This window comes from Guyanagaster necrorhizus, assembly GCF_019112545.1.
Source record: "Guyanagaster necrorhizus MCA 3950 unplaced genomic scaffold BT62scaffold_9, whole genome shotgun sequence".
Classification (NCBI taxonomy): domain Eukaryota; kingdom Fungi; phylum Basidiomycota; class Agaricomycetes; order Agaricales; family Physalacriaceae; genus Guyanagaster; species Guyanagaster necrorhizus.
Genome location: NW_025064888.1, coordinates 1,175,151 through 1,202,702, shown reverse-complemented (window position 1 = coordinate 1,202,702; position 27,552 = coordinate 1,175,151). Strand labels below are relative to the sequence as shown.

The window sequence follows — 27,552 nt, the reverse complement described above, 5'->3', positions numbered from 1 at the left end:
CTATATTGGTGTTTAAAGCCCAAGATGCACTATGCATCATCTGAATTAGCCTATATGCGTAAAAAAAGAAAAAAACCAATTGCTGCTCTCACCACATTATTGAAAAAAATATATGGGGCTAGTGAGAAACCAACAATGAGACGAACGATAACACGGTGGTGTATTGGGTCTTCTTACCTCATTCGCCGAAATGATGGACACAATCAAAAGCAGGAGCCACAGGACTGGAATCGGGAATCGTTTAAAGTTGGCAAGACAAGTCAAAGATTAAAAAAACAACGTACGGCATACGCTCTAAGAGACGGTCAGCGGATATTAATTAATGTGGAATGAGGGGACGCAACCAAGTAAAGACGAGCACCATCACGATGGAAGGAGTTGATCGCTTCGATATGGGTTCGTCTGGGTTTCTCGAGCGCCCTGTAGAGAACCATCAAGACGATTAACACGTCAAAGGCGAGCTGTCATGATATATTGTTTCTGAAAACGGTGCTTGACGTGGATAATGGATTTCATTCATACCAGCGTCGAGAGAAGAGCGGGTACAGATCGTGGTAAGCCTTCAAGCATGAAACACACGTTTCCTTGCTGGTGTCCTAGGTAAAGCATCGCTTTCGCAGGACACGCGCGTCATTACCACGAGAAGAGAAACGCGAACCGGAGGCAGCTGACTCACTCGTCGTCTTTAAGAACACGATGACGGTGATAACGGCAAGGACGAATGCAGCACTGATGCAAACAGAGAACGCCACGAGAAGAACGTAACCGGCCCTCTTTTGGCTATCCCATGACTTGTACACCCGCATTGCGATGAGGACTGGAGACGGTGGCTGAGATGACAAAGTGATTTCGAGGGAGTGATATCTTACATTGAAGCAACCCAACCATCACTGTTGATGACATGGTGAAAAGCCATAGCACCCGTGTACAGCTGGCCAGGGAAGAGACGTCAGTGTCAGTGCGCTGGAAGGAGGTTCACATGAAGCGGTTTTCCTCACTCCTACGCGCGGGATTGAGTAATCAAATCGGACTGGCGAGAAAGAATCCCGGAACTCACTGCATCAGTCAAGCTGTGGCTAAATACACCCCACACTGCTCCGCATGAGCCCAGATTCATAAGATGAAAAAAAAAAAAAGGGGGGGGGGCTATGCGCACCATATGCCGTGTATAAAAGCACACCCTCCGCAAAGTAGCGGTTCAGAACGTAAATGAGCTTGGGGAGGTATCCCTTATTGCGGGACGTCCATATCGCGTCTATTTCCTGATCGAGCGTGAGGAGATGGTCCCAGATCATCAGGCATACCGCGGCCGCTACGCACGCACTTGGGTTAGGCGAGTAAAGGAGGACTGGGGATTATGGAGAGAACGCACTGGGTGAATATCGGACAGCGAGGAAAGCACTAGCGCTCGTTTCCATTTTGGCTAGAGCTGTTTATCATCAGCGACGGGCAGTCCAGCTATATAGAAGACATGAACCGACGAACGAACGAACGAACGCACTCGCCACTCAGAACATATAACGTACTTGGTTGCAAACGCTTTAACGTCGAAACAACTGAAAACTGATATCTGTACAGTACAAATAGGACGACAAATTGTCGATGAGCGATGGCTTTCCGTTTCGAGTGATAGGTTTCCTACCGACCTTCGCTTTGGTTTGTCAGATGTTCTCACAGAGAAGACACCCCTACCCCTGCGGATGAACAAATCAGCAAGGTGTAGAGACTGGTTGAGGGTAGAGCTGGATGAACCAACCTCGCGTTGACATGAAAGAAAGGAGGGAGGGGGGGAGGGGGAAAAGCTCGAGAGGCGGGAATATGATTAAGAAGAGAAGCGGACAGAATGCCGGTTACAGCCGTTAAATATATGCCTCCGTCAGATCGTTCACACAGAGACGTGTATACATGGCAGTGGAAAGAAAGATCCTCCGGTATCCGAAATAATGGCGATTGCTGATTCCATTGTGCTTGTTCGTCAGAGGGAGGGGCATCAGTTGTTCGGTAAAGCCGCTTAGACCCGAAAGTACAGATCGGCGAGCAAGTTAAGCCTTGTCTGCTGTACGGGTTTGCATGATCGGCGGCGATAGTATTGCCCTAGAGAAACTTGTTTAGAGGGGTGTGAACATTTAGCATGGGCTGAAGAGGCTTGCAAGAGTATGCAGCAGTAAGAACGATGCCAAGAAGTCTTTGTCAAGTCTTGTGATCGTCTAATTCACCAATCAGGAGACAGAGATATGGATGTATGGTGTTGTTGATGGGCCTCCCTCCTCAAAACCATCATCTCGTATCAGCCAATAACTGATGAGATATGAACAAACCGAAATCTTGTGAACGCTGCGATCTTACTGTCATGGACTTTTGTGGTTTCGAGCATTCTAGGTTGACCGTTGAGGTAGGCCACCATTGATACTGATGTCAAAGACTATATAATGCGCGTGCTGCACTGCATCTAGGCAGAGAGATGAGTCAACGAAGGGGTCACTCGCCGGGAGGCAACGCACACGGCTTGCATAGATACCGCTTTTTGATGCAAGGGCGGTGATTGTGCAATCGAGACTGCCATGCCAGGATCCACTATGAGCCAAAACGTTACATCAACTTGAGGACTTGGATTCAGGGTTCTAGCTTGGAGCACGCTGTCTGCATAGCTCATCGATCAACTCCAGGTAAAGGGAACCAAAGCTTTGCTCGGTACGTTCGGCTCGCAATTGGAGGAACACCCTCTTCCAAAATTGGAGTCAAGTAGATACGAAACGAAGATATTTCCAGTCATGTTCGTCGCAGTCTAAATTGAGCATGCACAGCAGTCATTCTCTGTTTGATCCTATGCCTTTTCCAAGTAGATGCAATTTGCAACTAGAACCAACCAATAGCCGCGATACTTTGCGATACTGATAGCGAAACCTTAAGTCTTTGAGTTACATGAGCTGACTCAAACATGACTTAAAAGTATATCATGCGGAGCGGAAGAGAAGGCGGCGGAAACTATTTTTAACCCAGTCAGTTCCGAAAAGGGCGACCCTGCGATCACAATCGTGACTTGATGTGACTCAATCCGTGACAGGAATCCAGGCGCTGGTTTAACACTTTATAATTTGACTCCTTGCTTTGTACGGGAGCGCCCATGCCTCTCTCGTAGCCTAGCCCGCCATGACGGACTGCCTGCCTCAACAGAATCATATTCTGCGACGGGCGGCGAATGTTCTCAATTCCAATGGGCAGCCAGTCGATGGACTCACCGCCGAGCCTGCCAAGTTTCCAAGCAAGCGTTCCAACAAACTGGGCGCCTCGATACGTCGAAAATTCAACAACATGGTATGGACACGGTCGCCTTCTACCTCCCCGAGCGCGCAGCATGGCGAATTCGATATTAAGAAACCTAGTTTGATGCATGCTCATACCGCCGACGAGACAGCGGATACCAAGCACGAGCGGGACGCAGTCACGCCACATTTGGAAGTGACTGTGCCATTGGTGTTGCAGAAGGGAACTCCAATGGTAAAGGTGTCCAGCAAGAAGCGCAGACAGGTCGTTTTTCGTTTGGATCCCGACCAGGGGCGTATAGTCTGGGAAGGAAAGGTGCATCGATATAGTACGTCCTCGTCTCTTCTTCTGTTTGCTCTGGAGAGCCGGTATTCCGCAGTTGAATTTGTGCCAAAACTGCGAGATTTTGCGACGCGTTTCCTAGCGCTTTTTTCTGCGACGAAATACGTGGTATAGTGTCAGAACGCATCCTAAAGTTCTCGCTGTTTTTCCAACTCCACTTAAGCGCTCCGGCTCTCTGGAGTGACTTCTCACTCCACAATCTAATCCTTTGATAGTTCCTATTGAAGCTATCAAGGAAATTCGGTCCGGTTCCGATGCTCGATATTACCGCCAGCAATTTCAGCTCGCGCCTCAATGTGAAGAGCGGTGGCTTACTATCATCTATATTCTCGATGGTGACTACAAGACCCTCCACGTCGTCGTGCCTACCAAGGATGTCTTTGACATGTGGAATTACACCCTGCGTAGCTTACATGCTGTACGTCAAAAGTTGATGAACGGCCTTGGCTACGTTGAGATGCGGCAGGCCATGTGGGACAAGCATTACTGGAAAGGTGCTGACGAGGAGCACGATCAGAAGTTGGAGTTCGAAGAGGTGGAAAAGCTCTGCAAGAGGTTGCAGATCAACAGTGGCCAAGACGACCTTTATAGACTCTTCAAGGTACTCTTTCCGTGTTTTTGCACACTCCTTCTATTGACTCGACCTAGCAAGCCGACACGAGTAATCGTAATTACCTGGACTTCGACGATTGGAGGCTTTTTGTCAAGCTTCTAAAGGCGCGACCGGAGTTGGACCGCCTTTACAACCAGCTTTGTAAGATAAATGGCGGCACCTTTGATTTCGAAGCATTCGAAAGTTTCATGAAGGAGAAGCAACACGTTCGTAAGCATCAGTGGTTTGTATCTAATTTCTACTAATAGTTTTTAGTGTACGCATACCCGGGAAGAGCTTCTAGCCGTCTTTGATAAGTATGCTACGACGGAACCCACATCTCCCGCTTTAGGCGAGGAGAAGACCGCCGAGGTACCAACAGATCCTTGCCCCAAGCTGATTATGTCTCGGAAAGCCTTCACCAACTTCCTCATGTCTAGCGACAATCCAGCCTTGCCCGATCATGACAGGAGGATCCATCATGACATGACTCGTCCCTTGTCGGAATACTATATTTCTTCTTCGCACAACACGTATCTTGTTGGCCACCAGCTCGTTGGAACAAGCACTATCGAGGGGTATATCCGTGCATTACTCCATAGTTGTCGGAGCGTTGAAGGTACATCCTATAACGATCTCCTGTGACATATTCTTACATGGTTCTTCCGTAGTGGATGTATATGACGGCGATGATGGCCCCGTGGTCTACCACGGCAAGACGCTCACGACCAAAGTATCTTTGCGTGAGGTCTGCGAGGCCATCATGAAGTACGGCTTCGTTGCTTCTCCGTACCCTATCATAATCTCCGCCGAGGTCCATTGCAGGCTTGAGCAGCAAGACATGATCGCTGATATCATGCTGGATGTGTTTGGGGATGCCCTCGTCCAGAAGCGACCGGACAAGCCGATCAGAGTGCTTCCTAGTCCTGAGGAGCTGAAAGGGAAAATCTTGTTGAAGGTAAGCTTCTTGTGTATCTTCTACATCTTGACGACCAATGGCGGCGCCATAGACCAAGAACCTCAATATTTCCAGTAATGAAGCCGCAGATGGTGGTCTTTTTATAGATACCTCGGCATCATCCACCGACGACTCGGAGGATGACTGGCGAAATCCAAAGCGGCGGCAGTCCGACGCCATAATGATGGGTGAGCTTGCTTCTACTTTGACATCATAACACTGCGCTGATATTGTACCAGAGTACAGTCAAGAATTCCAACCAAAGCCGACCTTTATGGAGCGAGTTCGCAGCATAAGGATGTCCAGTTCTAAAGCAGCTAGATCACCAAGAACGGGCCGACCTGTGTCGCACTCCAGGTCGCCCTCGGGCACCTCAACCGTCACATTACCGCCGAGTCCTACGGCCTTTTTCCCTTCTTCCTCACCCGTGATGATAACAACCCCCTTTGAGGCGATGCTCAAGGTCAAAATGTCGCAAAAGCTGCTTGACCTCCTGGTTTACACAGTCGGCGTCAAATGTCGAGGCCTGAATAAGAAGGAGGAGTATGCGCCTGAGCATATATTCTCATTGTCGGAGAGCACGGTGAATAAGTATCTGAAGGAAAGCAGTACGGTAATGGATCTCATCAAGCATACGCGCGATCATCTGGTCAGGATATATCCCAAGGGGATGAGGGTCAACTCCACCAACTATGAACCGCACAGATGCTGGTATGCGGGCGTGCAGCTGGTGGCCCTCAACTGGCAGACCTTCGGTAAGACCAGGATTTGTGTTATCCCCAAGTCCTCAAGCTGACGTTCAGATCAGATTTGGGGTACATGATCAACCAGGCGATGTTTCAGCGGAATGGTCGCTCGGGATACATTCTCAAGCCCATGGCCCTGCGGGCCCAAAACAAGGATGTGCTTATGAAGCGCACGAAGCATCGTCTTGAGGTGACTATCATCTCGGCGCAGCAGCTGCCACGGCCGAAGGACGCGACTGGGCGGGAGGTTATAGAGAAGGGATCGGTGGATCCGTATGTGGAAGTGTCGGTGCATGTCCCAGATTGGACTATGCCTACTCTGGAACAACGCAGGCCTCCTCGCACCAATATGGTGAAGAATAACGGGTTCAACCCCGTATGGGAGGAGAGGCTGAGTATACCATTTGAATGCGTTGGGGATATGAAGGAGCTCGTTTTTGTCCGCTTTGCTGTTAAGCAGGGTGGGCAGGAGGACGGAGAACCGTTGGCGGTCTTTTGTGCGTCGCTGGGATCGTTGCAGTTGGGTTGGTCGCTTTTGGCTTTTTTTTCTGCTGTGCTGTGCTGTGCTGGGGAAACGGTTGCTGATTATTCGATTTTTTACAGGTTACCGTCATCTTCCTTTGCATGACGCGCAGATGTCGCAGTATCTTTTCTCGACGCTGTTCGTTCGTATCGGCGTGTTGGACGTTGCTTAGCCCACGCCACGCTCCTTGTCGGTTTGTCGCGTTTCATTTCCATCGTTAAACTATACCTGCCGGATCCGCTAATTACGACATTGATTGTGTAATAAATAAACCCCTCATGTAGCAGTAATAATATGTATTCTTTCTTATATCATAAGTATGGTAACAGTGGTGTCGAGTTGACCTTCTGAACCTTTGTATGTAGATGGGCTCTGACGACGATGGACGCACAGTAAGCTTAGGGTGATGTATGGTTTTGGTAGAGATTCACGTGTAAAGAGAGAAAATACGAGTAGGAATATGTCCAGCAACGAAGAACACCAGATAATTTACAACAATGGCACTTGGCGATGTGGAATATCAGGGCTCGAAGAGTTAGTTAACTGGACAACGTAAGTATATTCGAGACCAAGGAGTCAGGAGTTTCGCGAGGGCGAGTTTTTGCAGTGTCAGCATGTGCTTGGGTATGGAAGGAGGCGGGCGGGGCGGGGCGCCTCTTTTGGACGAAGCGGCTGAGCCGGGAATTGCCGTGAGGCCTTAACTTCAAGGGGCCCGCTAGTAGAAGGAAGGCCCTACAGAAGTTCAGACAATATCCGTTCAATTCTTTATGAGAATATTTCTTCAACGAGGGGACTGAACACTTGTCTTGTAAGTTTGTCAGGGACTCTGTTCCTTACTTACTCCGAGGACTAAGCGATTTTAGTGGGCTGAACCACTGGATCTCTTGAGTATCCATCAGATCTTCGGGTCTCTCATAGAATATTGCCAGTCATCTTGTGTTATGCTTTGTCACTTTGTATTTTACATGATGAATCCGGGATTATAGGAGTTGCCTCTCGAAGTGCCCTGATAGTAGTAGTACCGGGGAAATCTACACTGCCGATTATTCACCCTCGCGGAAATTCTGCCCCCCCCTCCTTCCCATCCTCACCGATCATTCAGTGTCTACTACTGCCATAACAACACACGGCGCTCCTTGGGAACCTTTCGCCGCTCGCTCGCTTATTGATCCTTCTCTCCCTGCCCCCATTCCCAGACGTTCTTCTTCGTACAGATGGACGTTGTGCAATTCATATCGGTACCGCGTTGGCGTTGATTGATAACAGTAAATTCTCTTCTAATACATTACCACACTGCCCAGGTTTCACCTAAGATTCTTCGTCGGATGGGATTGGAACCAACGCGACGCTGGGAATTTATTTTTGGCAGCTCTGATGGGTATTTCGCGATATGTCTGTCATTAGAAGTTGCATTGACGGCTAGTAATAGCACCCCACAGGCTTTCCATCCGAGTAATAAGTATGTATGTATGTATCACTCTGCTGTGCAAATGAATGATCGCCGCTTAATAGTATTCTGGACGACTAAACAGGGAAGAACATCTGGCTGTCATGCCGAAACCAGTCGCGTCAAGGTTTCAGTTTCGGTTTCGGAAGTCTCTGCAAAAGGGCTGGCCACGGGGCACGATAGGATCAAAGCCCTGCCTCGTTGGATGACCACGCTGTCATGGAAGAAGAACACCTTCGATTTCTGTAATACGGATACGGATTCGTCCTCACGAGCCTCGTGTTATTCACCCTCCATCCCATCACAGAACACGACCATCCTCCGAGCGAGGCGAGGCGCCCTCCCTCGTTTTCCTTCCTCGGAAGACGATCCTCCCTTACTCTATCCTTTTTGCGCTAACCGATGTCAGTCCACTTTTCACCTGCAATGGTGGGGTGATCGTGGCGACCCACCATGAAGTGCCAGTCTTTCGCTTCCGAGTTTTCCCTACCCTCATATCACTCACTGTGCCCCCATTCTGAAATGTTAATATCCCAGAACTTCCCCTACAATCAGGGGTGTGGGTGGCCTTGAAGCATGATCGGAAAAGGTTTTAGGCGAAGGAGCCTGGCCCCAAGGGAAGTTTCTTCTCATATCACTGTTTCTTTGAAGGGCGGCGGCAGCGTGGGTGCTCTTCTTGTGAAGTTCTTCTATCGGAGAATTGCACAATGTCTAAGATTGTTGGTAGCTGGCAGTAACATTGGTGTTGTATCCTCAGTCTCGTCGTATGTAACCTGCCTGGGACAAAGAGCATCCCCGCCTGTATGCAAATACCGACGGAAGCGGTGATGCCCCAATAAGGATATCATTGAGGGCCGGTGTTATCGCGTGGCAAATTTTGTTTTTTTTTTTGGTCAACCATCACTAGTAGACGTTACATGTTTCGCCGACTGCCTTTACATCCTCTTCGCCTCTTGAATACGCAATCTTTGGGATGTCGCCACGTGTCTACGGCTAAACCCTTCTACATTACTACCCCCATCTTTTACCCCAATGCAGGTAAAAAAAAAAGTTATCTCGAAACCATCCAAGGCATAAGCTGATGCTATTTGCAAGTTCCTCATATAGGCCACTTGTATTCCCTCTTGATAGCAGACATCTACTACCGCTATTATTCCCTCAAAGATCCCTCTCGAGCAGCGCTGTTTACCACCGGAACAGACGAGCATGGCCTGAAGATCCAGAAAGCCGCTCAGGCCAAAGGCCTTCCCCCCAAGGAGTTTTGCGACCACCTCAGTACCCATTTCCGTGTGTGTTCCTTATACTTTATGTGCTTACTACCATGCCCCCCTTCCCGCTTATACGCTTGGTCATTGATAGCGATTATCCCGAACCGCGAACATTTCGTATACTCGATTCATTCGGACGAGCGAGGACGCGCATGAGGAAGCAGTACGGCATATCTGGGTACGCAGGGGGGGCGTTCTTTTTTCTCACCCAAGCCCTACTGCTAACGCCGTGCTCTGCAGCGCGAACTAGACGCCCAAGGGCTGATCTACAAAGGGACGTATTCGGGCTGGTACTCCATCACCGACGAGTGTTTCTACCCGGACGGTGCCGTGTCGCACATCGCAGGACAGGCCATAGCCACCGAGACGTCCTCCCCCGTCGAGTACACCACGGAGACGAACTACATGTTCCATCTGTCGGCTTTTCGCGGGGCGCTGCTGGACCATTACGCGGCGCACCCGACGGCCATCTTCCCGCAGCAGCATCTCGCGGATACCCTCGCGATTCTGACGGAGCCGCTCCAGGACATCTCCATCTCGAGGCCACGCGCGCGGCTCTCGTGGGGGATCGCGGTCCCCGGTGACCCAGAGCACACGATATATGTCTGGATAGACGCGGTGATTTCTTATTTGACTGCTATCGGATACCCTTGGAGAGATGCCGAAAATTCTGGCCTCTCCAATGGCTGGCCTGTTGATCTTCAGATAATTGGGAAGGATATTGTCAGGTGCGGCTAAAGAGGGGCAAACTCTCTGTGAACTAACTAACTAACTTGCTTGCTAATAGGTTCCACGCGATATATCTGCCAGCTATTCTGTTGGCGCTCAAGCTCCCGCTACAGCGTCGACTCCTTGCCCACGCGCACTGGACGTCATCTCAGAAGAAGATGTCCAAGTCTTTGGGAAACACCACGGACCCGTTTGATGTTATGGGCACGTACGGTGTCGACCCTGTCCGATACTACATGGCGATTGCGGGAGGCAACTTCCGAGATGATGTTGGTGGGTTGGGTTGCTTGCCTTGGTTTTGACGCGCGGTTCCTTTGAGCTCACTGTTACTGTTCACCGACCGACTAGATTGGTCCGACGCCCAAGTGAAGAAGGAGACGACCGAGCTCCGGAATATCCTGGGCAATTTTCTGCTTCGCGTGACTTCTTCGAAGATACGGGGGATTATCGACGGCGCTAGGGAAAAGGGGGGAGTTCTAGAACCTGCCCAAGATGGCCGATACGAGCCTCTGTGCGAAGCATTGAAGGTTCTCCCCGGCGAGGTGGCGAAGGATTTAGAATCGCTCGAGGTCTCGGATGCTTTGAAGAGGATAATGGAGGTGGTCAGATTGGTCAGTGTGCTCTTTGCTCACAGTTTCTTCGTCCCTCCCCCCACCACTGACGTTCGGCACAGGCGAATAAGATACTGACCGACGTCGAACCATGGAATGGAGATTCTCCGGCTCTTACACTGGCATCGTTCGATGCCTCTGTTGAAGCATTGCGCGTTGCTGGAATCTGCCTACAGCCATTCATTCCTGATACGGCGAAGAGGCTGCTCGATGCCCTTGGCGTCAACGAGCAAGAGCGAGCGTGGGTGTATGCGGACAAGACGGGAGCAGGTGTCGGTCTGGTGAGAGGTATCAAATTGTTCGAAAAGTAAAATACACCCAAAAGCTAGCAAAAGAAAAAATCGTTTTTGCTGAACTAAAAAGCATTTGGTGCCATACATAGATGATCATCGACGAGGGTGCTCTATTAAAGGAAGGGGCAGGAGCAAGGCCTTCCGTCCTCAGTCACCCCAACTCCTCGACAGAGACCCGACGTCCAGCTTTGGTATGTCAGGGACTGCATCAGGATCCTAAAAATCGCCCAGTCAGTCCTACATCCGGTTCCGAAATGAAATCACCCAACCTGAGGCACATCTGTTCGTTCGATTCCGTTAACGCTGACAATGCGTGCAGAGAAAATAGGGTTGGATGGGTAATCAGCAGGCCCGTTGGAGCGGCGAGAGTCAGAACTGGGGTGCCTGTATATTCCCGGGCGCATGAAGCTGTCGATGTCAGGTATGTGTTGCTCTGGGTAGGCTTGCGATAAGCTGTTCCTGTCGACTGGCTCGTCCAGGCTGCTGGGTGTTTCCGGGAGATACGAAGTAGAGGGATGGTTCTGCAGATTGAAGGGACCGTGGGCATTGACGTTCACCATCCGTCTGTTGTGTGGCACGTTAGCTCCAACGAGGCGAGGAAGACACAGCGACGCACCCTTCCTTCGCTCGAACAATTGTTCCCAGTTTTCCTTTTAACCTTCCATAATCCACGTTCATTACTGTTGGCCTACTTTGAATGAAAAAGAAGCAAGTGAGCCCTATAATACACGAAATTAAATATGGGGGCGGCGCACGAAGGTTCTTCGGTAGCGGGAATGAGTCTGGAGGTCTCATCAATGACGCCAGCATCCGAATGAACATCGCTTTTGCTGGAAATACTGCTGGAAATACAGCAGAAAATCCGCTGACAGGCAACGAACGCCATGTAGGGGGACAGATCCAGGTCATGGGCCCAGCTGAACGACTTTTTTTGTTTTTGCAATTTGTGTTAGGTGTGTTAGCTAGTTTGGGCCCGTTTTTGGCCCGGAAATGGCCTAAATTGGGCCGCCTTTGCTCCGTAGCCTTATCCGGCGGGTCCCGGTGCTCAGCCCATGCCATACAGTTGACGTGTATACGTCAAAAGGCTTGCAACGGATAGCATTTCACAGGTGCAAAGAAGATATAGAATTTCAGCAATAATGAGATATCCGAATGTTGTACGTATACCGCAACAACCATGGCCCATTGCCTAACGCCGTTTCTGATTACCGCATAGTTAGCCGGTACAGTCACCTGGCACCAGGAGACTTTATGTCCAGTCAGTTGTTTGCCAGATTGCAGGATCGCTGGCCATGAATCTAAGCCTCGTCGGGTCACAACTGCAGCTACGGAGCTACGTCCCGGTCTACAGGCCACATGCCTGATACCATTCACACAGAGCCAGTGAGCAAGTTGCCGATAGCAACCCCCACGCTTTTGTGGGCCAGTGGAGTCCCCGGAGAGAAGTATGAGAAGCTAACGGCCCCACAGCGCCAGGGCATTCGCCTAATGAGAGATGTTTTGTCAGTGACTTTGCATCACTTTGAATCGATGGATACACACCTTTTAGGCAGAATAACTTGAAGCATAATTTCTCATCAGGCATCAAGCATATCTTGCAATAGAGAATGGAGGTGCGTAATAATTGGTGTTCCCATGGTACATATATTATAAGTATCCTGTAACTGAGGACTGTGGTGCTTCTGTACTCTTTCGTAGCTCCAAACACCTCTACAAACAAAGTCAGACAACACATTTTCGCCCAGACGAAAAAGGGCAACACACCGTGAGCAATATCGCCTACGCTGGTACCATATACTCCCCCCACGTTCTAACAGCCAATATTCCTCCAATGAACGTCGACACCCCAACGACGATACTGATATTTCCCGGCATCTTCTCGGGCGCGTAGATCTCCTCGCGCAGGAAACGGGCAAACGCTGATTCGTCAGGGTCATGAACCGCACGTCTTTGGACGTACTGCATTTTTGGGATGTAGGCAGGGCCTGAATTGGGTGGTGCTGAACGGCGTGCCATTGTCGTTTTTTTTTTGGAAAAAAAGCGTCACCGGGTTGAAGGGGTTCCCGTTTAGGCCTGTCGGGATTTGAATTCTAGGGCCGCGGAGCCGATGGCCGAGATCGGCATAACCTTGCGCGCGCTCCCCGATGCTCCCAAATCCTCCGATCAGAGTAAACCACATGCTCTCTGTTCCAATGCGTAGCTTTCCCAAGGCCCTGGTTATTTCCCTTCCTGCGCTTTTCGCAGTAACGTTCATTCATCGAGCCAGTGGAAATGTTCAAGTTTGAAGGCACACCAACTCGGGCCGTTCGATGGCGGAACCAAACGCACTGGCCCACCAAGTACTTGCTCGCTGGCTTTATTCTAACTCTTTTTGGCGTCTATAATCTCAGCAGACTCCAACATTTTTCGTGCCTTCCCCTTTTCCGATTTTCTAAGCAGGCTACTGGCGAACCCGGGGCGATTCTCTGGGGACCTTGTCCTGGCGGTGTATACACTGGTATTGACTGCGGTTCTATTGTGTAAGTGCACTGTCCCCCTCTACGGAACCCCCCTAGTTACGATGGTCATAGCGTTCCGAAGGATTACTTCAACCCAAGCGCCGGTACATCTACAATAGCTATTGCGCGCCAAAACGCGACCAAGCACAAAAAAGGATCTGTGTTTTTGAATCCCGGTTCGTCGTGTTCTGGGTCCGTTATTGTGTTATGAGTGTTGCTCAAGATATATGTCAAGGGGGCCCGGGTGGTTCAGGAGTGAACCTCCTACTTCGAGCAAGAGAACATATCACTGAGCTGTTGGGCGACCAGTGGGATTTGATTGGCTTTGACCCGCGTGGAATAGGACAGTCAACGTCTGTCTCTCTTTTTCACCTCTGCACAATTTTTCAGAGCCTGATCATTTCGGCGTGAATAGCCCTGCGACCAAATGTTTCTCATCAGCCCTCGAGGCCCAGCTTTTTGTAGCCAACACTGTCATCGAGCAGGGAATCACGGTTTCATCCATCTCAAATCTCTCTTCTCCGTTATTGCGCGATCAGCTCATTGAACAGCACAAGCAATTTTTGGCTCTGAAAAAGAGCCAGGCGGAGTCCTGCGGCACACATATGGGAGATGAACTACGATACATGGGCACGGCTACTGTTGTGAGAGATATGAACTTTATGAGTCAAGTATTTGACGGTGAAGGAGCAAAGATGTCCGTCGCCTCGTTCTCATGGCCCCATCTTTTTTTGACCTCTCTCTTTCTCTCCCTCTTAGCAATTACTGGGGCGGCTCGTACGGCTCAATACTTGGCGCTTATCTTGTGAATATGTGTGTAGCACCATCGCTCACAGACACCATTTCGCTGAAACCGACCAGGCTTCCTCACCGTATCGGCTACGCCGTAATCGACGGAATTGTAAATCCCATTGATTGGTCCAGTGAGTAGACAGATCATCCTTACTCTCAAATCTCCTGCCATAATAATTCCAGGTGAACCATCGCACAAGTGGCCCTTCAAATGGCTGTCCTCCACTGAGAAGACTTATCGCATGTATCTGGAGGACTGCTCTCGGGTACGGGAGCCTGTTTTTCTGGGGGGAAACACATCGTCTCACGTCACTTAGGCTGGGCCGTCCCTGTGCCCACTAACGGCATACCAAGACGAGCCGTGGGAGCACCTCGCACAGAGACTCGAGCAATTCTTCGACCACTTAGCCGTGGAACCCCTCGCTACCCCCAGCTCCTCCCGATCCCGACCCGGATACCTGACGTCAGGCGCCGCACGAGGTAGGCGCTAGATTTTCTTGTCCCCCCAAAATACCCAAATACCCGACTGATCCGTTTGTCTCTCTAGGCCTTCTCCTCATCCATCTCGAGCGCCCCGGAATGTGGCCGGCGAGCGCCAAAGCCTTCGCGGAAGCCATGGCGGGCAACGGCACGCAGCTGCACGACTGGATCGTCCCCCCCTCGGGCATCTCCCACGAGAACGACGCAGCGCGCCTGGCGGTCACCTGCCTGGACTCGCCCCCGCCAGGCTCGGTGGCGGACGTCCCCTCTGCGGAGGATCTGGCGGATGAGGGGCTGAGGACCCTGCGCGAGGTGTCGCCTCATTTTGGTATGAGCGTCGGTATGGGTGAGCCTGATGGGGGGTGTCAGTATTGGCCTGCGGAGGGACCAGAGAGGTTTACCGGGCCGTGGAACGCGACGCTGGATATACCCATGCTTGTTATTAGCAATACGGTGGGTGCCCCCCTGCCCTTTGTTGAGTGACCAGTGACGCTTATGCCCTCCATCAGGCCGATCCGTAAGCCTCCCTCCCTTCCCCTCCCCGTCAGTCATCGGATGTTCTGTTTCACCTATTATCGTTCCTTAGCGTGACGCCCATTTCGAGTGGAGTACTGATCAACTCCCTGATGCCTAATTCGTCCGTTCTCGTTATTCAAGAGGGTCCGGGGGTAAGAAGACATGGGTTCCTCATTCCAGTTTTGCACTACCTGAACCTGATCATTTTCCCATGCCTCTAGCACACATCTATATCCATGGTCTCTCTTTGTACGATGAAGCTCCAGCGCCAGTACATGTCTGAAGGCATCGTACCAGCGAACGGTACGCGGTGCGCCGTCGATAATCCGACCTTCCCCGAGCCGGGATTCTGGAGGGAGAAGATGAAGGCTTTGAGTCCGGAAGACGCCAAGTTGGTAAAGGCAGTTACAATGATTCAGGCGGCCCTTTTTGAAGGCGGGGACGGCGTAACGAAATTGTCGTAAAGGGTCGTTCCAAATCAGTGGTAAATCATTCATTAAATTCAAAGTATCCGAAATAAGCGTGAATACTTAAAGTAGTATTGGAATAAAAGTCCAAAGGGTTACAAATTCAATGACAAATGTACTTGCCGTGAAACGGGAAAAAAGCCATACCTTGATCTTGAGAAGAGTGGAAGAACGACGACCTTCATATTGCCTGAACAGCTCGCTTAAGACTTCGGAGACAATGAAATGCTACCTGGAAGGTAATTCCTTTCCAATGAGGAGAGTTGATTGTCTTGACAACTGACACCGTAGACTGAAACTCCCCACGTCCTCCCAACAGTTCTCCGCTCCATCTAGTGTGACATTCTCAGGAAACTCTGAAACATACGTTTAGATAGCCGCGAGGCGGCTCGAATCATAACAACGCACTGTCCAGGAACCACTTTGGAGGCGTGAATGGATTCCCAGGACGGCTGTACATGTCCTTGCCATCGAAGAAAGTTCTGAGTACAATTAAGAGAAAATTTAAGAGCGAGTCAAAATATCCTGACCTGACGCCGTTCAAATTTTCAAACATCAGCCATCCTGTCGGATCGGGTACCGAGCGACGCTTCGGACAAGCTTGTCGAGGCTGTAAACGCGGCTTCTGCCGGCGGTGATCTATGTGGTGCGATAATCCAGACATTGACTGCCCATCAGCGGCAGCAGGATTGATTTTGTTTTACAGGAACAGCCGAATCAGCTCCCACTGGCCTTCCCGTCGCAGCTTCAATCAATTCACTTGGAGTTCCGCAGGTTGCAGCAACACAAACTTCGACGCCTTCAAATGATGATGTGTTTTCGTCGAACCGTATACAACGATGGCTAGGACTACTGTTCGCTGCTGGTTTAGTCTTGTTGCGATCCTAGATCATGAAAGGCGGTAGAAACCCGCAGCTGTGATTCATAACCTTTCAGCATATCACTGATATATGTTCTGATTCACATAATGAAAAATACAAGTTGTATTATTTGTATCCTGTATACTGATTCAATGTCCAAAACACAATAGTGGTGTCTAGATAGTAGCAAACATATGAACTTAAATTTGGTATCCTCTGGAGACTGTCAACAACCCATGCCTTTTAACTTGCTCAAAGCATGTAACACATTTGGTCATCAATTCCTCTTTCCACAACGGCCAATCGGATTCCTCTCCTTCTTCTGTCAGCCAACATTGCAGGGGCATGCTGAGCACGAGCTCAACCTTGCTCAATCCCATCTTCAATATAATTCTGTTGAGCTCTGCCCACTTGTCCGGACTCCCAGATATGCCAACTAGGTAATACTCCAATTGGAGCTCCTTTAAGCATCCACCTTGGGCTTTGTGTAGCAGGTGTATGAGCCAATCTGTTAGCTCGTCCCATTCTTTGCATGCATCCACCGGATACTCGTGCCAGGGGGGCATCACAAGCAAACGAAGCTTGGTAACGTTTTGGATATCCGGAACGGGTATCTTTGGATTCTTGGCTCCCATTAGAAATAACTCATCCAGATGCGTATGAGGAATCACGTCGTATTGTGGGATCTTCTGCTCCGGATAGTAAAGTGGGTAGGTAAGCCGTCGAATACGAGATGGCGTGGGGAGGAGCGGGAGGAGGCACTTGATGGTATTCATCTTCGTTCGGCTGGTGGCTTGGGTAATCACCAATTCTTCAAGGTCAAGAGAAACCTCAGACGATGAGGATGTTTCTTCAACAATGTCTATGTCGCATAGCGCTAGTTTGTTTAATTTGTGGAACCCGCCGAGAAAGGTGCCAAGATTTGTCACAGAACACTGCTTCATTTCCAATTCCTCAACTTCAGGCCAGATGATATTAATGCCGACTAGTTCCACGTCGACAAGATGCAAAGACATCAAGTTCTTCATCATTCCAAGGACGATAGGCAGCTGCGGTTCAGAGGTGACCCACGTAGAGAAGAAGCCTACGGACCAGGAGGGAGTTTCGCTCAAGGTAAGGCTTCTTACAAGTGGCGCCGCATTTTGGCACTTTTCCGAGAAAGTTACGCAGTGATTGAATGACAGAGATGGGATAAAATCGAAGTGTACGGCGCGGAATAGTTGATAGCGGCTGCGGTAGGCGAGTTGGCGAGAGGACAATGCGCAAGCTGTGAGAGCGTCGACATCATCGGAAAGAGCGTCAACTATTTGTTCCATGAGTTGTAGCGGTAATCTAGCTGTCGAAACTGCATGTTGTAGGGTAGGTTGTGAGGTACTCATGGTGGTCATGGACAAAGCTCAGGACAGGGACTTTGAGGTCTCTCTCCTTATAAATACCATGACCGAGACTTTTATTTCCTAATTTACTTATGAGACAAAAGTTTCATGTGGTAAAGTGCGCTCCAGACATCTGAGTTTGACATTTGATTGATCAAGATTCACAAGATTCATGTCCACTCTGGGATACATCGCTAATATTAGTAGCACGTTTCACATCTTCTATCGAACCTCACAAGAAAGTGTACCCCTTGCCTCTCGAGAAATTAACCCCGTCCTTCAACTGTTCCAATGTTAAGAAGATGAGGACCGTCGTCAGTTGCAGACAAGTCCAAGCCGGCAACCAGCCCTTGAACATGAACACTGGACCCTCGTTCTTCAAGGAAGCCTTGATGACACCAAGAGTAGACCTAACACAGAAAATCAGATCAACCAGAACAAGAAGATCGAAAGGCTCACATTTGATCCTGGTCCTGATGCGTTCATGATGCGACTCTAACAATGTGACCTATCAGGGCCGGTTGCGTGAATCGACAAGAATACAAACCTTTAATATGTCAGCGGGAGAGCAGACGATCGCCAGGACGGTACCCTACATAGTTTTAGCACACGGAACGCACGAAGTAAGGGTCTATGAACAGCAGCAAAGCTCACCGTGAAATGGCAAAGAATGTTGTTGTGGAAACATAGGTTGATCGTAGGTCTCCCCGGTTCTAGAGTGACTCGAAGATAGGTTCATTGAAGAATGTCCCATGTAATCATGGTGCATCTACAGGGAGATTTCGCGAAACCGTCGGCGCAGAGATTCAACTACGAGCACAGTATCCATGCACTATTTAGGGTAAAACTGCTCGTAATCTCTCGTCCATGATCAACTTATTAGATTCTGTTAGATGGTCCGTGAAGAGGGCGCTTCCTCTCTTGCTCGTGGAGTGGCACCCAACGTGTTTCATTCCGTTCTGATGAACGCCAGTTAGCTTGCTTCGTACAAGTTTGGAGTGAACGCCTCACCAATAGTAATGATCCCAGGTCCGCTTTATCTTATAGATGGATGCACTGCAGAGAGCAATGATCTTTTTAACTACTGAGTTTAATGAGAAAACAGGAGACTCACCTTGTCTGTGACTTCACCTCTTTTTTCTTCGCCATCAGTCATGACGATGTTTGGCTTAATTCCGTCAATTTCAGAGAGCTCATCATCAGGCATGATGGTCGTGGTGCAATGCCAACTTGCGTTCGTGAGTCGTGAACGGTTGTCATGGCGGTGTAGCACGTGTTAAAGGGACATCATTTCGTGCATAGGGGCTATTTCATAATTCGGACGCGCCAAAGCGACTCTTCAAGAATCAGTTCTATTCCAGTGATGACCAGTGTATTATTAGAAGATATGCTAGAAATTAAGAGAAGTACTTTTTTTGATACATGATGATGCCGGGAGGACAGATGCAAATGATACAGTGTATGCCACCGGTGTATATGGTGTCTAGATGCCGAAGAATAAAATATGCGAGAAGCGAAAAGGTCCAATGGCTGAGAGTTGATATCAGTAACCGGGAAAGGCTATGGCGATTTCTGCCTGCCACCAGTTCTCGTGCGTGTTCCACATCGAAAGGAGGATTAACTGTTCGAGACGGATGTTGCGAGCGCCCATGCGCCATTGTTCATTGGAGCAAAACGAGTACTGGGCCACCTGAAAGGAGTGACTCAGAGAGGAGGGTATTTGGTAACGATGAATAGTGGCATACAGAATAAAAGCTGTTGATTTTTCTACCCAATTCTTGAGCAAGAACAGCGAGGGGTATACCCTGACTGGGATCGACCTTGATCTCGGTAAAAAAATTGAGGTGCTCATATCCGAGCCACTATACTTGTACCGTCAGCCATGGCTATATCATAGATACTAGGGTGAATGGCATGCCTGAAAACGGATATACATCTGTTTCATGCCACCTCGGAGGTATATAGCGTTTCCTCCAACAAGCATCCGCGGTATTTCGGCGGGACCTCTGGTAATCAAGTCTTGCACTGAAATTCCCTTTTGCTTAACGCCACGCATCTCGAATATGATAGGGGATTGGGGATGACGGCATACGAGAGCCTCGCACTGAGAGATTGGGACTTGCGGCAGGCATTTCCAGTTTCGAGGCAAGGAAGAGTCAGATGTCCCGATGATTGCAGGTCCCAGAGCAGAGAATACAGACCGGTTGGAATTAAGGATAGTAGGGTGGAGGGGATTGGTGAACATTGGGATGGAGACGCACGAGAACTTTAGAGACAGGTAGTGAGGAGAGCTTAGCAGAAGGCGTTATAGAACCTGGGGATGCCATTTCCATCTTTATATCTAGTCGTGCATAGTCTTTGTTGGCTTTGTTAGCCCTTCGAACAATGCCATTAGACAAAGCCAAAGAGAGAAACGTCGCGTCCATTGAGATTACACAAGGTGTCGGTGTCCAATCTTTCAGTTCTTTCGACATTCAGAACGAGGTCGAACGGTATCCATCGATACTGTGCCACCTGTGGTAGAAACACTGTAAGCTCGAACAGCGTGACAATTTGACGCGGTAGTCCCTTAATAGATAGTCACCACAAAGGCTTCTTCCAGAGTCCATTTCTTTCGAGTACGATCCTAGAGTACCTGGCAACGAAACATGGGCGCAGCCTTTCAGAGGACAATTCAGAAAAGACTTATCCGTTGAGGGCGTCTTTGCGCGGACAAGACAACCAGATGACGCGTAAAACAGAGCTCCAATTTGACCGCCGTCGAAGCTAAACCAGTCCCCGATTACAGAAAAATGCTCTTCACGTACAAAATTTGGAACCATGGATCAAAAAAAAAGGGACATTCAAAGCAAGACAATGCGTGGCGACACTTCGACGTTTTTGATTTGATTTGCGGATGTGAATCCTCAGAAAGTGTAACTCGCTTACGGGATTTCCCGATATCTAACGCGTAAGAAAATAAACAAGCGCAAATACATATTCCCCCTACCGCCATCACCATTCCATTGGTACGGCTTTTTCGAGCCCTGCGGGCTAAAATAAATGCGCGGTATCTCTTATTGTTCCAGCCAAGAATGACGACTGGAAAAATTGGAGGATATGAGTTCTATCGGAACGTTTTGGGCAGTCCGAAGTACATCGTTGCTCCGATGGTGGACCAAAGTGAGCTCGCATGGAGAGTATTATCTCGACGGTATGGTGCTCAGGTACTTCATGCTACTATTAAATCGTCCTTTTTATTAAAAGAGTAGCACCACAGCTTGTCTATACGCCAATGATTAACGCGAAGGTAGGTAATCGATCACTTAAATTATTCACTTTTCATATTTGAACAGATGTTTGCCGATGATACTCATAGGAGCACTTGGAATAAGAATTTCGATATGGAATCTGGCGAAGAAGGAGATCCGACGACTGACCGGCCTCTCATCGTCCAATTCTGTGCGAACGATCCGGAGAAGCTCCTAATATCTGCCAAAGCAGTAGAGGCTCACTGTGATGCCGTCGACATCAATCTGGGATGCCCACAAGATATTGCGAAGAAGGGGAAGTATGGTGCGTTTTTGCAGGATGATTGGGACTTGATCTATAAACTGAGTTCGTCTTCATTAATCAAGTTTCTGTCGTTCAATGATGCTGATGACGCGGCGTTCAGTCAATGTCTTGCACACGAATCTTTCCATTCCTGTGACGGCCAAGTTCAGAGTGTTTCCAACGGTGGAGAAAACCGTTGAGTACGCCAAAATGCTAGAGCGCGCCGGTGCTCAGATTTTGACATGCCATGGGCGAATACGAGAACAGCGAGGGCACCTATCTGTCTGTGTATTCATGTATTTCCGTTTCGTGTCGCTAATTTCCGCATCAGGGTCTTGCGGACTGGGACAAAATTCGCGCGGTCAAGGACGCCGTCTCCGTTCCCGTATTTGCTAACGGGAATATACTATATCCTTCCGACATTGCAAAGTGTTTAAAGGCCACAGGCGCCGACGGAGTTATGAGTGCTGAAGGACAACTCTACAATCCGGCTCTTTTTGCGAACGTTCCTATCGAAGTAGAGGAGCTCACGAATGACAAACTACTGGAGCAGCATGTTCTTCATGTCGATTTAGCCCTGGAGTATCTGTCTATTGTTCAGTCACTGAAGACACACACGTCGATAAGTGCCATTAAAGGACACCTGTTTAAAATTCTACGCCCCGGTCTGTCGCACGACAAAGATCTTAGGGAGAAGCTAGGGAGAACACTCGTAAAAAAGGATCAAGATTGGCGGAACGGCGGGTTACAGCCCTACATCGACGTTTGCCTGGAGCTGAAGGAGCGGATGGAGGTTCAGTGCATCGCGTTTTTCGTGGTCCTCAATCTGATTTGTGTGTACAGGCGAACGCGAAAGAAGCATCAGGTAAAGATTCAGGTGCGCTGGTCAAGCTTGACGAATCTACCGGATTACGTGTTCTTCCGCACTGGTTAGCTCAGCCATATTTCCGGCCACTGCGAGAAGGTACTTGTGCACTTTTTCTGTTGCATCTATGCTAACCTTCATCTCAGTGGTCACCAAAAACGTTGCCAAATCGTTGGAGGGTATTCCTGCAAAGCGTCAGCGGCCTGAGACAGAAGGAAATACTGAGGACGAGAGTAAAAGGCTTAAATTGGATACACAGTCGGTCGAGGCGCTCCCTGTCGCAGTCAAGCTCGTTTCTCTGTAGTTTTTCCCACCTGGTTTCTTCGTGATTCATATTATTGCCGAGTCGTATCTTAGATTATAGTACTGATAAATTTATTCGTGATGTGACCGATATGTGACCCAATGCCCTACGGCGATCGTGTATCTTCGTTTCTGCCTACCATTATCTCGATCGTTCTTCATTCTTTTTCCCCCCAAGCTATCGGCTAATCCGTACCATGTCGGACTCCTTTGCAGATTTATGGAGTTCGACGGTACCCTCGACGAAGCCTGCACCTCAGAAGTTAGGATCGTACTCCTCTACCTCCAGCCAAGGCGTACGACGAGCCCAAATTGATGTCTTCTCTCTACTTTCGTCTGCAGGCTCGTCAGCACCTGGATCCCGCTCAATGACACCATCTTCCAGGACCGTCTCATCTTCAGTACAGCCTCCTGCGAGCTCATCTCCATCGGGAGATGCATTTAGCGGTCTGTTGTCGGGAACGCTGGCTTCCAAACCTACCTCACAGATGACGATAGCAGAGCGGGCTGCGAAAGCGGAACGAGAGAGGATGGAAAAGTTGCAACAGTCGCAATGGACTCCTCCTGTGCAAGCGTCTTCGGCATGGGATGGACTGGATAGTTTGGGCCAGAGATCTTCTCCAGCCGTGGTGTCGACGTCGCAGTCGCCGTTGAGCGATAATGACTGGGGATTTGGCACACCGATTCCCGGCGCCTCAAAACTTGCTGCGCCCGTCACTGCTGTCGATGACGATGATTGGGGACTCGGTGATTTTGGGTCATCTGCGAGACAGTCGCAAAAAGCATCTCCAAAGCCAGCGACGCGTGCCCAGAATATGTGGGATCTGGATGAGCTTTCGAATGAAGAACCGTTGAGACGAATGACAGACTCTCCCAGCGACGATTTTGATTTTGGAGACCGCGAGGATGGATTGTTGGATTTTCATGAGCAGGGCAAGGTGCACGATGACGACATCCTGGGTGAACTTGGGAGACCCGTTGACGCCGTCCCACGGCGCCCTTCACCATCGGTACGTCCTATATCATCGTTATGCTACTAATGCTAATGGCCTCTTAAGAATAACCAAAGCTCAGTACCCGCACCGCAATCCTCTCGTGCATCTGTCACACGAACCGTCTCTCCTCCTCCCCATATTCTTGGGCAACTTGTAGAAATGGGGTTTTCTATACAACAGGCCAGGATAGCTCTCGCTTCAACAGATTCTGGGCTGGATGTTGAAGCGGCTCTAGAAACTCTTCTCAACAACGGCGCCGGTAGTAGTTCAAGGCCAACACCTCCGGTACCTCCCCGACGACCACCTCTCTCGGGAAGAGACAGTAGTAACAATCCAAACCAATCCAGTACGCGACATAGAGAGCGCGAGCGATCTGCATCTTCCCCATCAGCATCTCACGCAGAAAGCAATATTCAAGAACAGGCAGACAAGCTTTTGGCTCAAGCAAGCGAGTTGGGTTTGAGTTTCCTCAGTAAAGCAAATGCCGCTTGGAAAGAAGGTCGGGAACGAGTACAGAAAGCTTACGCCGAGCGAATTGGGGCGGATAACGCGGGTGACAGTCGCTCAGGTAATCGGACAAGCAATACCCATGGTCGGCCTAAATGGATGCAAAGTGACGATGGGATGAAGGTCGATGATGATAGGCCATCGCAGAATGGCAGTGCAAGCCGTTTTCCGGATGAGAGCAGCAATCGGAAAACGAAGAGTCCATCGCCAGTATCGAGCCAATCATCAGTCTCACAGCCTAGACCTCAACTAAATGCTGTTGATCTCTTTTCAACGGACGAAGCACCAGTCGCATATGTGTCCCCCTTCCGACGAGGTAAACCCAAGGCTGCTCCTCCGATTCAAAATGCCCAGCCTGCACGTGTACCGACACCGTCCCCGCCCCTGAAACCCCTCATAGTCGCATCCCCTTCCTCAATCTCCACTTCCCAGTCTCATAAAAACCTCGGAGCTGAGAAATTCAAACTTGGTCAATATGGTGAAGCCGAATCTGCTTACACGAGAGCTATAGAATGCCTACCATCCGGTCACCTGCTCCTGGTGCTATTACACAACAACCGAGCTTTGGTTCGCCTAAAAACAGGCGACTACAACGGCGCTGCTGGAGACGCCGGCATCGTCATGGAGTTGGTAGGTGAGAACACCTGGCGAGACGAGCAAGTACGAGTGAAGACCTCTGAAGAGGGCGCCGGCGTGGACCTTGGTGATGGCCTAGTGAAAGCATGGAGACGACGAGCCGAGGCGTTAGAAGGGCGAGAAAAATGGGACGATGCTCGCAAGGACTGGGAGAAGGTCGCCGGGGCCAACTGGGCCGCGTCTAACATGAGAGGGGAAGGTGTACGAGGGGCCGGACGGTGTCGAAAGATGGTCGCTGCTGAGAGGCAAGAGACATCTGGAGTGCCCCCACCGAGAGCCGCTAAACCCAGACCTGCCACTGCCCGACCTCCTCCTAGACGTGGGCCTACCCCGCCTTCGCAGGCGCTCTCGAATTTGAAGAAAGCCAATGATGCGTCAGAGGCTGAGGACAACGCCAAGTATGAGTTGAAGGACGTGGTTGACAGTAAATTGTTGGCGTGGAAGGGGGGCAAGGAGACGAACATCCGTGCATTGATTTCGAGTTTGGATTCGGTGCTTTGGCCTGAGCTTGGTCTGCAGAAGACCAGTATTGCAGAACTAGTCACGCCTGCGCAGGTCAAGATCAGGTATACGAAGGCCATTGCGAAATTGCATCCTGATAAGGTTTGAGCCGCGTTAATTGTAATGCCACCCTGTCGTTGATGAACATTTCCTTGTAGCTCAATCCGAATAACTCGACTTTGGAGCAGAGGATGATTGCCAATGGAGTGTTTGGCACCCTCAATGAGGCTTGGAATGCTTTCAAGCAGTAGATGCGCTCCATTTAGATTTCTCTTGGGCTAAAATTATTCTCCATCGCACATTTTTCATTTGGAACGATATTAGGAATATTAATACACACTTTACCCTCCAAGGTTCCACACATGTTCATCCTCATCTTTTGAAGCCTGCGGGAGTGGCGCAGGTGACCCGTGACGTTGATGGCACCTTATTAATGCTCGGTTGTCTTTCGACCTTCCACAGGACCGCATGCACATTGAACATCTCATAACCTTTTCTCAAACTTTAGCTTCCCCCCTCCAAACCATAGCTAGTCCAAGTATGTTAATGTCTCTCCTCCGTAAACCCTATACTGAGTCCTTCACCTTAGAATGTGTCATAGCCTCTCGTCGCGCTGCGCGTCATGCAAAGAGTCCTTCACCTCGTATTCCCAACATTTACCGATCACAGTACTCCCTCAAGGTCGCCCTCTCCAAACCCTCAATGCTCTACTCGCTCAAGGTCAAATACCAACAAGCTTCGCCTTCGACGATACCGGATCCGTGTGGCAGCCAATTCCGTCTCTTGACGAAGAACCATCCGTTATCTTGTCATGTAGACCTTATGAATTCTCGCCACCTATTGTTATCCCAAGCGCATCAGTGTGTTATTCGACTCCTGACCTTCCTACTGAAGTCTGGATCAAAATCTTCGCAGAAGCGTGCACGGACCTTCATCGATGGTTAACGGTCCTGCGTATCAGCTTAGTTTGCCACCACTGGCGAGATATCGCACACTCTTTGCCATTGCTCTGGACGAGCATTTGTGTCGACGTTCTACATGTCAAGCAGAGTGAGATGTGGACACCTTGGCGGTCCTTTGAGACCGTCTGGTGGTTCCTGCATCTATCAAAACACGAACCGCTCGATGTGAAAGTGGACTTGTTAGGATGCGACGGCGACCTTGAGTTCGAGTGCACAGTGGAGATGCTTGCAGAGCACTCTCGGAGGTGACGTAGCGCGGATATCAGGGTCACACCTTCGAGTCTGACGTATTTTAAGGGTGTGGCCGGTAGGCTCCCTCTATTGGAGAATCTCTCCGTGGATGTCGTGGAGGAAGCCTTTTGAGGTAACAAGAAGCGCTTTCAAGGCTTTCGGCGCACGCCCAAGTCGGTGTCTCATAGCCCTGCTGGTATCAGCCCAAGACAGTGCGCTGTCCCTTGGGGGCAGCTCAAGACCGTGGTTCTGCGAGATTTCTTTGACTGCGATCTGTACGAGGATTTACGAGACTCAAAGACGCTCGACCATCTCATTGTCTCTCCAGAATGCGAATTTGAAACCTGCTTTGGGTCCACGACGACCCTTCGCGCCTCGATGCTGACGTTACAATCGCTTCCGCGCCTTGTTTCTTCCTTTCTCGAGGGCTTCAGGTTTCCCTCCCTGACATCTCTCAATATTTCGATCCCTGATGCGGAAAATGCACGACCATTCCCAATCAATTCCCTGATACTTCTACTTCAACGTTCACAGTGTGAGCTTCAGCACCTCGTACTGAAGCAGGTGCCTATCCCGCGCGAGTCCATGATGAACATTCTCAGAGCTACCCCGACTTTGGTATCGTTGGTCATTCATGAACCGGCTTCTTACACGCATTGCATCACGGATGCATTTAGTCGATATCTTATGGAGTGCAGTGTGCTGCCAAAGCTCGAGCACGTGGAGTTGGTGTGGAGTTATGATGCATCTGAAGGATGTATCATCGACATGATCGAATCGCGTGTTGTGAAAACAGTTGCGTACGGGGGCGTCCTAGGAAGGATTGTGCTGGGTCGTCGCAAAGGCCTTGAGTTGGAAAGGTCAACCATAGAGCGAGTGAATAGTCTGAGAGGGCGTGGGTTTCACATTTTGCTATGGCAAGTGTTGGGGTTTTGCTGGAAAGTTCTAGAAAGGGCAATCCGGCATCATGCCGAGAGTTGATGAGTAAGCTCGAGAGAAAGAGAAAGTTGTAGTAAATTCTAGATATAAGTCTGGAGAGTATAAATACAAGCTCTGTAGGAGCTGTAGAATAAGGAGTTCATACCTTCTGGCCTTACCAGCCTGGAGTCTACCCTGTGCATCACCGAGGATTTCCAACAGTAAGAGTGGTAAAAGTATGCAGAAGTCATAGGACTACTTGCAGTACCATTTTGTTGCTAGACTTGGTCTGTATATTTTGAAGTGGGTGCCAGATGCCCAGACTATAGTAATATTAC

The 27,552-nt window shown here is 49.7% G+C and overlaps 15 protein-coding genes across 15 annotated transcripts; 7 read left to right on the top strand and 8 right to left on the bottom strand.

The window, feature by feature from the left end:
* Window positions 1–305: 305 nt before the first annotated feature.
* Window positions 306–1,316, bottom strand: BT62DRAFT_891542 (uncharacterized protein; the record flags this gene model as incomplete). Its single annotated transcript, XM_043183075.1, has 6 exons — window positions 306–461; window positions 523–584; window positions 659–817; window positions 870–931; window positions 1,005–1,095; window positions 1,157–1,316. Coding segments are annotated over 6 exons (690 nt in total), but the record flags the coding sequence as incomplete, so codon positions are not given.
* A 1,753-nt stretch (window positions 1,317–3,069) lies between these two features.
* BT62DRAFT_930844 (PLC-like phosphodiesterase) lies at window positions 3,070–6,907 on the top strand. Its single transcript, XM_043186014.1, has 9 exons — window positions 3,070–3,592; window positions 3,822–4,207; window positions 4,255–4,425; window positions 4,475–4,817; window positions 4,870–5,156; window positions 5,209–5,344; window positions 5,396–5,911; window positions 5,965–6,426; window positions 6,506–6,907. Exons 1-9 carry the CDS (start codon window positions 3,151–3,153, stop codon window positions 6,595–6,597), a joined length of 2,835 nt encoding a protein of 944 aa, XP_043041303.1. The 5' UTR covers window positions 3,070–3,150; the 3' UTR covers window positions 6,598–6,907.
* Window positions 6,908–8,752: 1,845 nt separating this feature from the next.
* BT62DRAFT_930842 (uncharacterized protein) lies at window positions 8,753–10,834 on the top strand. The gene is made up of 7 exons (XM_043186013.1): window positions 8,753–8,910; window positions 8,968–9,161; window positions 9,232–9,318; window positions 9,381–9,868; window positions 9,928–10,142; window positions 10,218–10,480; window positions 10,543–10,834. The coding sequence occupies exons 1-7, from the start codon at window positions 8,790–8,792 to the stop codon at window positions 10,789–10,791; spliced, it is 1,617 nt and encodes a 538-aa protein (XP_043041302.1). The 5' UTR covers window positions 8,753–8,789; the 3' UTR covers window positions 10,792–10,834.
* Window positions 10,757–11,666, bottom strand: BT62DRAFT_930840 (uncharacterized protein). The gene is made up of 4 exons (XM_043186012.1): window positions 11,529–11,666; window positions 11,390–11,464; window positions 11,043–11,337; window positions 10,757–10,989 (listed from the first exon to the last, which is right to left on the bottom strand). The coding sequence occupies exons 1-4, from the start codon at window positions 11,657–11,659 to the stop codon at window positions 10,921–10,923; spliced, it is 570 nt and encodes a 189-aa protein (XP_043041301.1). The 5' UTR covers window positions 11,660–11,666; the 3' UTR covers window positions 10,757–10,920.
* Window positions 11,667–12,552: 886 nt separating this feature from the next.
* On the bottom strand, window positions 12,553–12,789 carry BT62DRAFT_891615 (uncharacterized protein; the record flags this gene model as incomplete). Its single annotated transcript, XM_043183078.1, has 1 exon — window positions 12,553–12,789. The coding sequence occupies one exon, from the start codon at window positions 12,787–12,789 to the stop codon at window positions 12,553–12,555; it is 237 nt and encodes a 78-aa protein (XP_043041300.1).
* Window positions 12,790–12,910: 121 nt separating this feature from the next.
* On the top strand, window positions 12,911–15,660 carry BT62DRAFT_966890 (alpha/beta-hydrolase). Its single transcript, XM_043188841.1, has 12 exons — window positions 12,911–13,292; window positions 13,344–13,447; window positions 13,507–13,624; window positions 13,687–13,968; window positions 14,031–14,084; window positions 14,133–14,194; window positions 14,247–14,329; window positions 14,381–14,543; window positions 14,611–14,996; window positions 15,053–15,060; window positions 15,130–15,211; window positions 15,281–15,660. Exons 1-12 carry the CDS (start codon window positions 13,045–13,047, stop codon window positions 15,521–15,523), a joined length of 1,833 nt encoding a protein of 610 aa, XP_043041299.1. The 5' UTR covers window positions 12,911–13,044; the 3' UTR covers window positions 15,524–15,660.
* Window positions 15,661–15,754: 94 nt separating this feature from the next.
* Window positions 15,755–16,190, bottom strand: BT62DRAFT_919006 (uncharacterized protein; the record flags this gene model as incomplete). The annotated part of the gene is made up of 3 exons (XM_043184117.1): window positions 15,755–15,882; window positions 15,935–16,008; window positions 16,057–16,190. 3 exons carry the CDS (start codon window positions 16,188–16,190, stop codon window positions 15,755–15,757), a joined length of 336 nt encoding a protein of 111 aa, XP_043041298.1.
* A 396-nt stretch (window positions 16,191–16,586) lies between these two features.
* Window positions 16,587–17,776, bottom strand: BT62DRAFT_1061512 (uncharacterized protein; the record flags this gene model as incomplete). The annotated part of the gene is made up of 1 exon (XM_043178621.1): window positions 16,587–17,776. A coding segment is annotated over one exon (1,190 nt), but the record flags the coding sequence as incomplete, so codon positions are not given.
* A 218-nt stretch (window positions 17,777–17,994) lies between these two features.
* On the bottom strand, window positions 17,995–18,969 carry BT62DRAFT_919004 (uncharacterized protein; the record flags this gene model as incomplete). Its single annotated transcript, XM_043184116.1, has 6 exons — window positions 17,995–18,172; window positions 18,222–18,235; window positions 18,310–18,354; window positions 18,383–18,393; window positions 18,417–18,531; window positions 18,877–18,969. 6 exons carry the CDS (start codon window positions 18,967–18,969, stop codon window positions 17,995–17,997), a joined length of 456 nt encoding a protein of 151 aa, XP_043041296.1.
* Window positions 18,970–19,196: 227 nt separating this feature from the next.
* BT62DRAFT_1075133 (uncharacterized protein) lies at window positions 19,197–20,183 on the bottom strand. The gene is made up of 3 exons (XM_043179088.1): window positions 19,681–20,183; window positions 19,508–19,624; window positions 19,197–19,452 (listed from the first exon to the last, which is right to left on the bottom strand). Exons 1-3 carry the CDS (start codon window positions 20,005–20,007, stop codon window positions 19,306–19,308), a joined length of 591 nt encoding a protein of 196 aa, XP_043041295.1. The 5' UTR covers window positions 20,008–20,183; the 3' UTR covers window positions 19,197–19,305.
* On the bottom strand, window positions 20,122–20,665 carry BT62DRAFT_793142 (uncharacterized protein). The gene has a single exon (XM_043182311.1). It carries the CDS (start codon window positions 20,582–20,584, stop codon window positions 20,237–20,239), a length of 348 nt encoding a protein of 115 aa, XP_043041294.1. The 5' UTR covers window positions 20,585–20,665; the 3' UTR covers window positions 20,122–20,236.
* Window positions 20,666–20,741: 76 nt separating this feature from the next.
* BT62DRAFT_966885 (Dus-domain-containing protein) lies at window positions 20,742–22,556 on the top strand. Its single transcript, XM_043188840.1, has 7 exons — window positions 20,742–20,968; window positions 21,022–21,051; window positions 21,098–21,359; window positions 21,418–21,578; window positions 21,628–22,089; window positions 22,140–22,260; window positions 22,308–22,556. Exons 1-7 carry the CDS (start codon window positions 20,837–20,839, stop codon window positions 22,463–22,465), a joined length of 1,326 nt encoding a protein of 441 aa, XP_043041293.1. The 5' UTR covers window positions 20,742–20,836; the 3' UTR covers window positions 22,466–22,556.
* A 105-nt stretch (window positions 22,557–22,661) lies between these two features.
* BT62DRAFT_891663 (uncharacterized protein) lies at window positions 22,662–25,354 on the top strand (the record flags this gene model as incomplete). The annotated part of the gene is made up of 3 exons (XM_043183079.1): window positions 22,662–23,474; window positions 23,523–25,205; window positions 25,262–25,354. The coding sequence occupies 3 exons, from the start codon at window positions 22,662–22,664 to the stop codon at window positions 25,352–25,354; spliced, it is 2,589 nt and encodes an 862-aa protein (XP_043041292.1).
* A 98-nt stretch (window positions 25,355–25,452) lies between these two features.
* BT62DRAFT_793084 (uncharacterized protein) lies at window positions 25,453–26,494 on the top strand. Its single transcript, XM_043182310.1, has one exon. It carries the CDS (start codon window positions 25,694–25,696, stop codon window positions 26,312–26,314), a length of 621 nt encoding a protein of 206 aa, XP_043041291.1. The 5' UTR covers window positions 25,453–25,693; the 3' UTR covers window positions 26,315–26,494.
* On the top strand, window positions 26,416–27,439 carry BT62DRAFT_792671 (uncharacterized protein). Its single transcript, XM_043182308.1, has 2 exons — window positions 26,416–26,571; window positions 26,625–27,439. Exon 2 carries the CDS (start codon window positions 26,675–26,677, stop codon window positions 27,275–27,277), a length of 603 nt encoding a protein of 200 aa, XP_043041290.1. The 5' UTR covers window positions 26,416–26,571; window positions 26,625–26,674; the 3' UTR covers window positions 27,278–27,439.
* Window positions 27,440–27,552: the final 113 nt, after the last annotated feature.

Bases quoted from the DNA above. Each gene is read 5' to 3' on its own strand.
- BT62DRAFT_930844 (XM_043186014.1), top strand. From the start codon at position 3,151: ATGACGGACTGCCTGCCTCAACAGAATCATATTCTGCGACGGGCGGCG. The intron at 4,208-4,254 runs GTACTCTTTCCG...GACTCGACCTAG, and splicing joins ACCTTTATAGACTCTTCAAG to CAAGCCGACACGAGTAATCG. The intron at 5,157-5,208 runs GTAAGCTTCTTG...GCGGCGCCATAG, and splicing joins AAGGGAAAATCTTGTTGAAG to ACCAAGAACCTCAATATTTC.
- BT62DRAFT_930842 (XM_043186013.1), top strand. From the start codon at position 8,790: ATGTTTCGCCGACTGCCTTTACATCCTCTTCGCCTCTTGAATACGCAA. The intron at 8,911-8,967 runs GTAAAAAAAAAA...GCTATTTGCAAG, and splicing joins CATCTTTTACCCCAATGCAG to TTCCTCATATAGGCCACTTG. The intron at 9,869-9,927 runs GTGCGGCTAAAG...GCTTGCTAATAG, and splicing joins ATTGGGAAGGATATTGTCAG to GTTCCACGCGATATATCTGC.
- BT62DRAFT_930840 (XM_043186012.1), bottom strand. From the start codon at position 11,659: ATGGCGTTCGTTGCCTGTCAGCGGATTTTCTGCTGTATTTCCAGCAGT. The intron at 11,338-11,389 runs GTGCGTCGCTGT...GCCACACAACAG, and splicing joins ATTGTTCGAGCGAAGGAAGG to ACGGATGGTGAACGTCAATG. The intron at 10,990-11,042 runs GTTGGGTGATTT...GGCGATTTTTAG, and splicing joins AACGAACAGATGTGCCTCAG to GATCCTGATGCAGTCCCTGA.
- BT62DRAFT_966890 (XM_043188841.1), top strand. From the start codon at position 13,045: ATGTTCAAGTTTGAAGGCACACCAACTCGGGCCGTTCGATGGCGGAAC. The intron at 14,085-14,132 runs GTGTGTAGCACC...GAAACCGACCAG, and splicing joins GGCGCTTATCTTGTGAATAT to GCTTCCTCACCGTATCGGCT. The intron at 15,212-15,280 runs GTAAGAAGACAT...CCATGCCTCTAG, and splicing joins TTATTCAAGAGGGTCCGGGG to CACACATCTATATCCATGGT.
- BT62DRAFT_1075133 (XM_043179088.1), bottom strand. From the start codon at position 20,007: ATGTTCACCAATCCCCTCCACCCTACTATCCTTAATTCCAACCGGTCT. The intron at 19,625-19,680 runs GCATGCCATTCA...GTACAAGTATAG, and splicing joins AGATGTATATCCGTTTTCAG to TGGCTCGGATATGAGCACCT. The intron at 19,453-19,507 runs GTATGCCACTAT...CACTCCTTTCAG, and splicing joins AAATCAACAGCTTTTATTCT to GTGGCCCAGTACTCGTTTTG.
- BT62DRAFT_793142 (XM_043182311.1), bottom strand. From the start codon at position 20,584: ATGGTTCCAAATTTTGTACGTGAAGAGCATTTTTCTGTAATCGGGGAC.
- BT62DRAFT_966885 (XM_043188840.1), top strand. From the start codon at position 20,837: ATGACGACTGGAAAAATTGGAGGATATGAGTTCTATCGGAACGTTTTG. The intron at 21,360-21,417 runs GTTCGTCTTCAT...CGCGGCGTTCAG, and splicing joins GGACTTGATCTATAAACTGA to TCAATGTCTTGCACACGAAT. The intron at 22,261-22,307 runs GTACTTGTGCAC...CCTTCATCTCAG, and splicing joins TTTCCGGCCACTGCGAGAAG to TGGTCACCAAAAACGTTGCC.
- BT62DRAFT_793084 (XM_043182310.1), top strand. From the start codon at position 25,694: ATGTGTCATAGCCTCTCGTCGCGCTGCGCGTCATGCAAAGAGTCCTTC.
- BT62DRAFT_792671 (XM_043182308.1), top strand. From the start codon at position 26,675: ATGCTGACGTTACAATCGCTTCCGCGCCTTGTTTCTTCCTTTCTCGAG.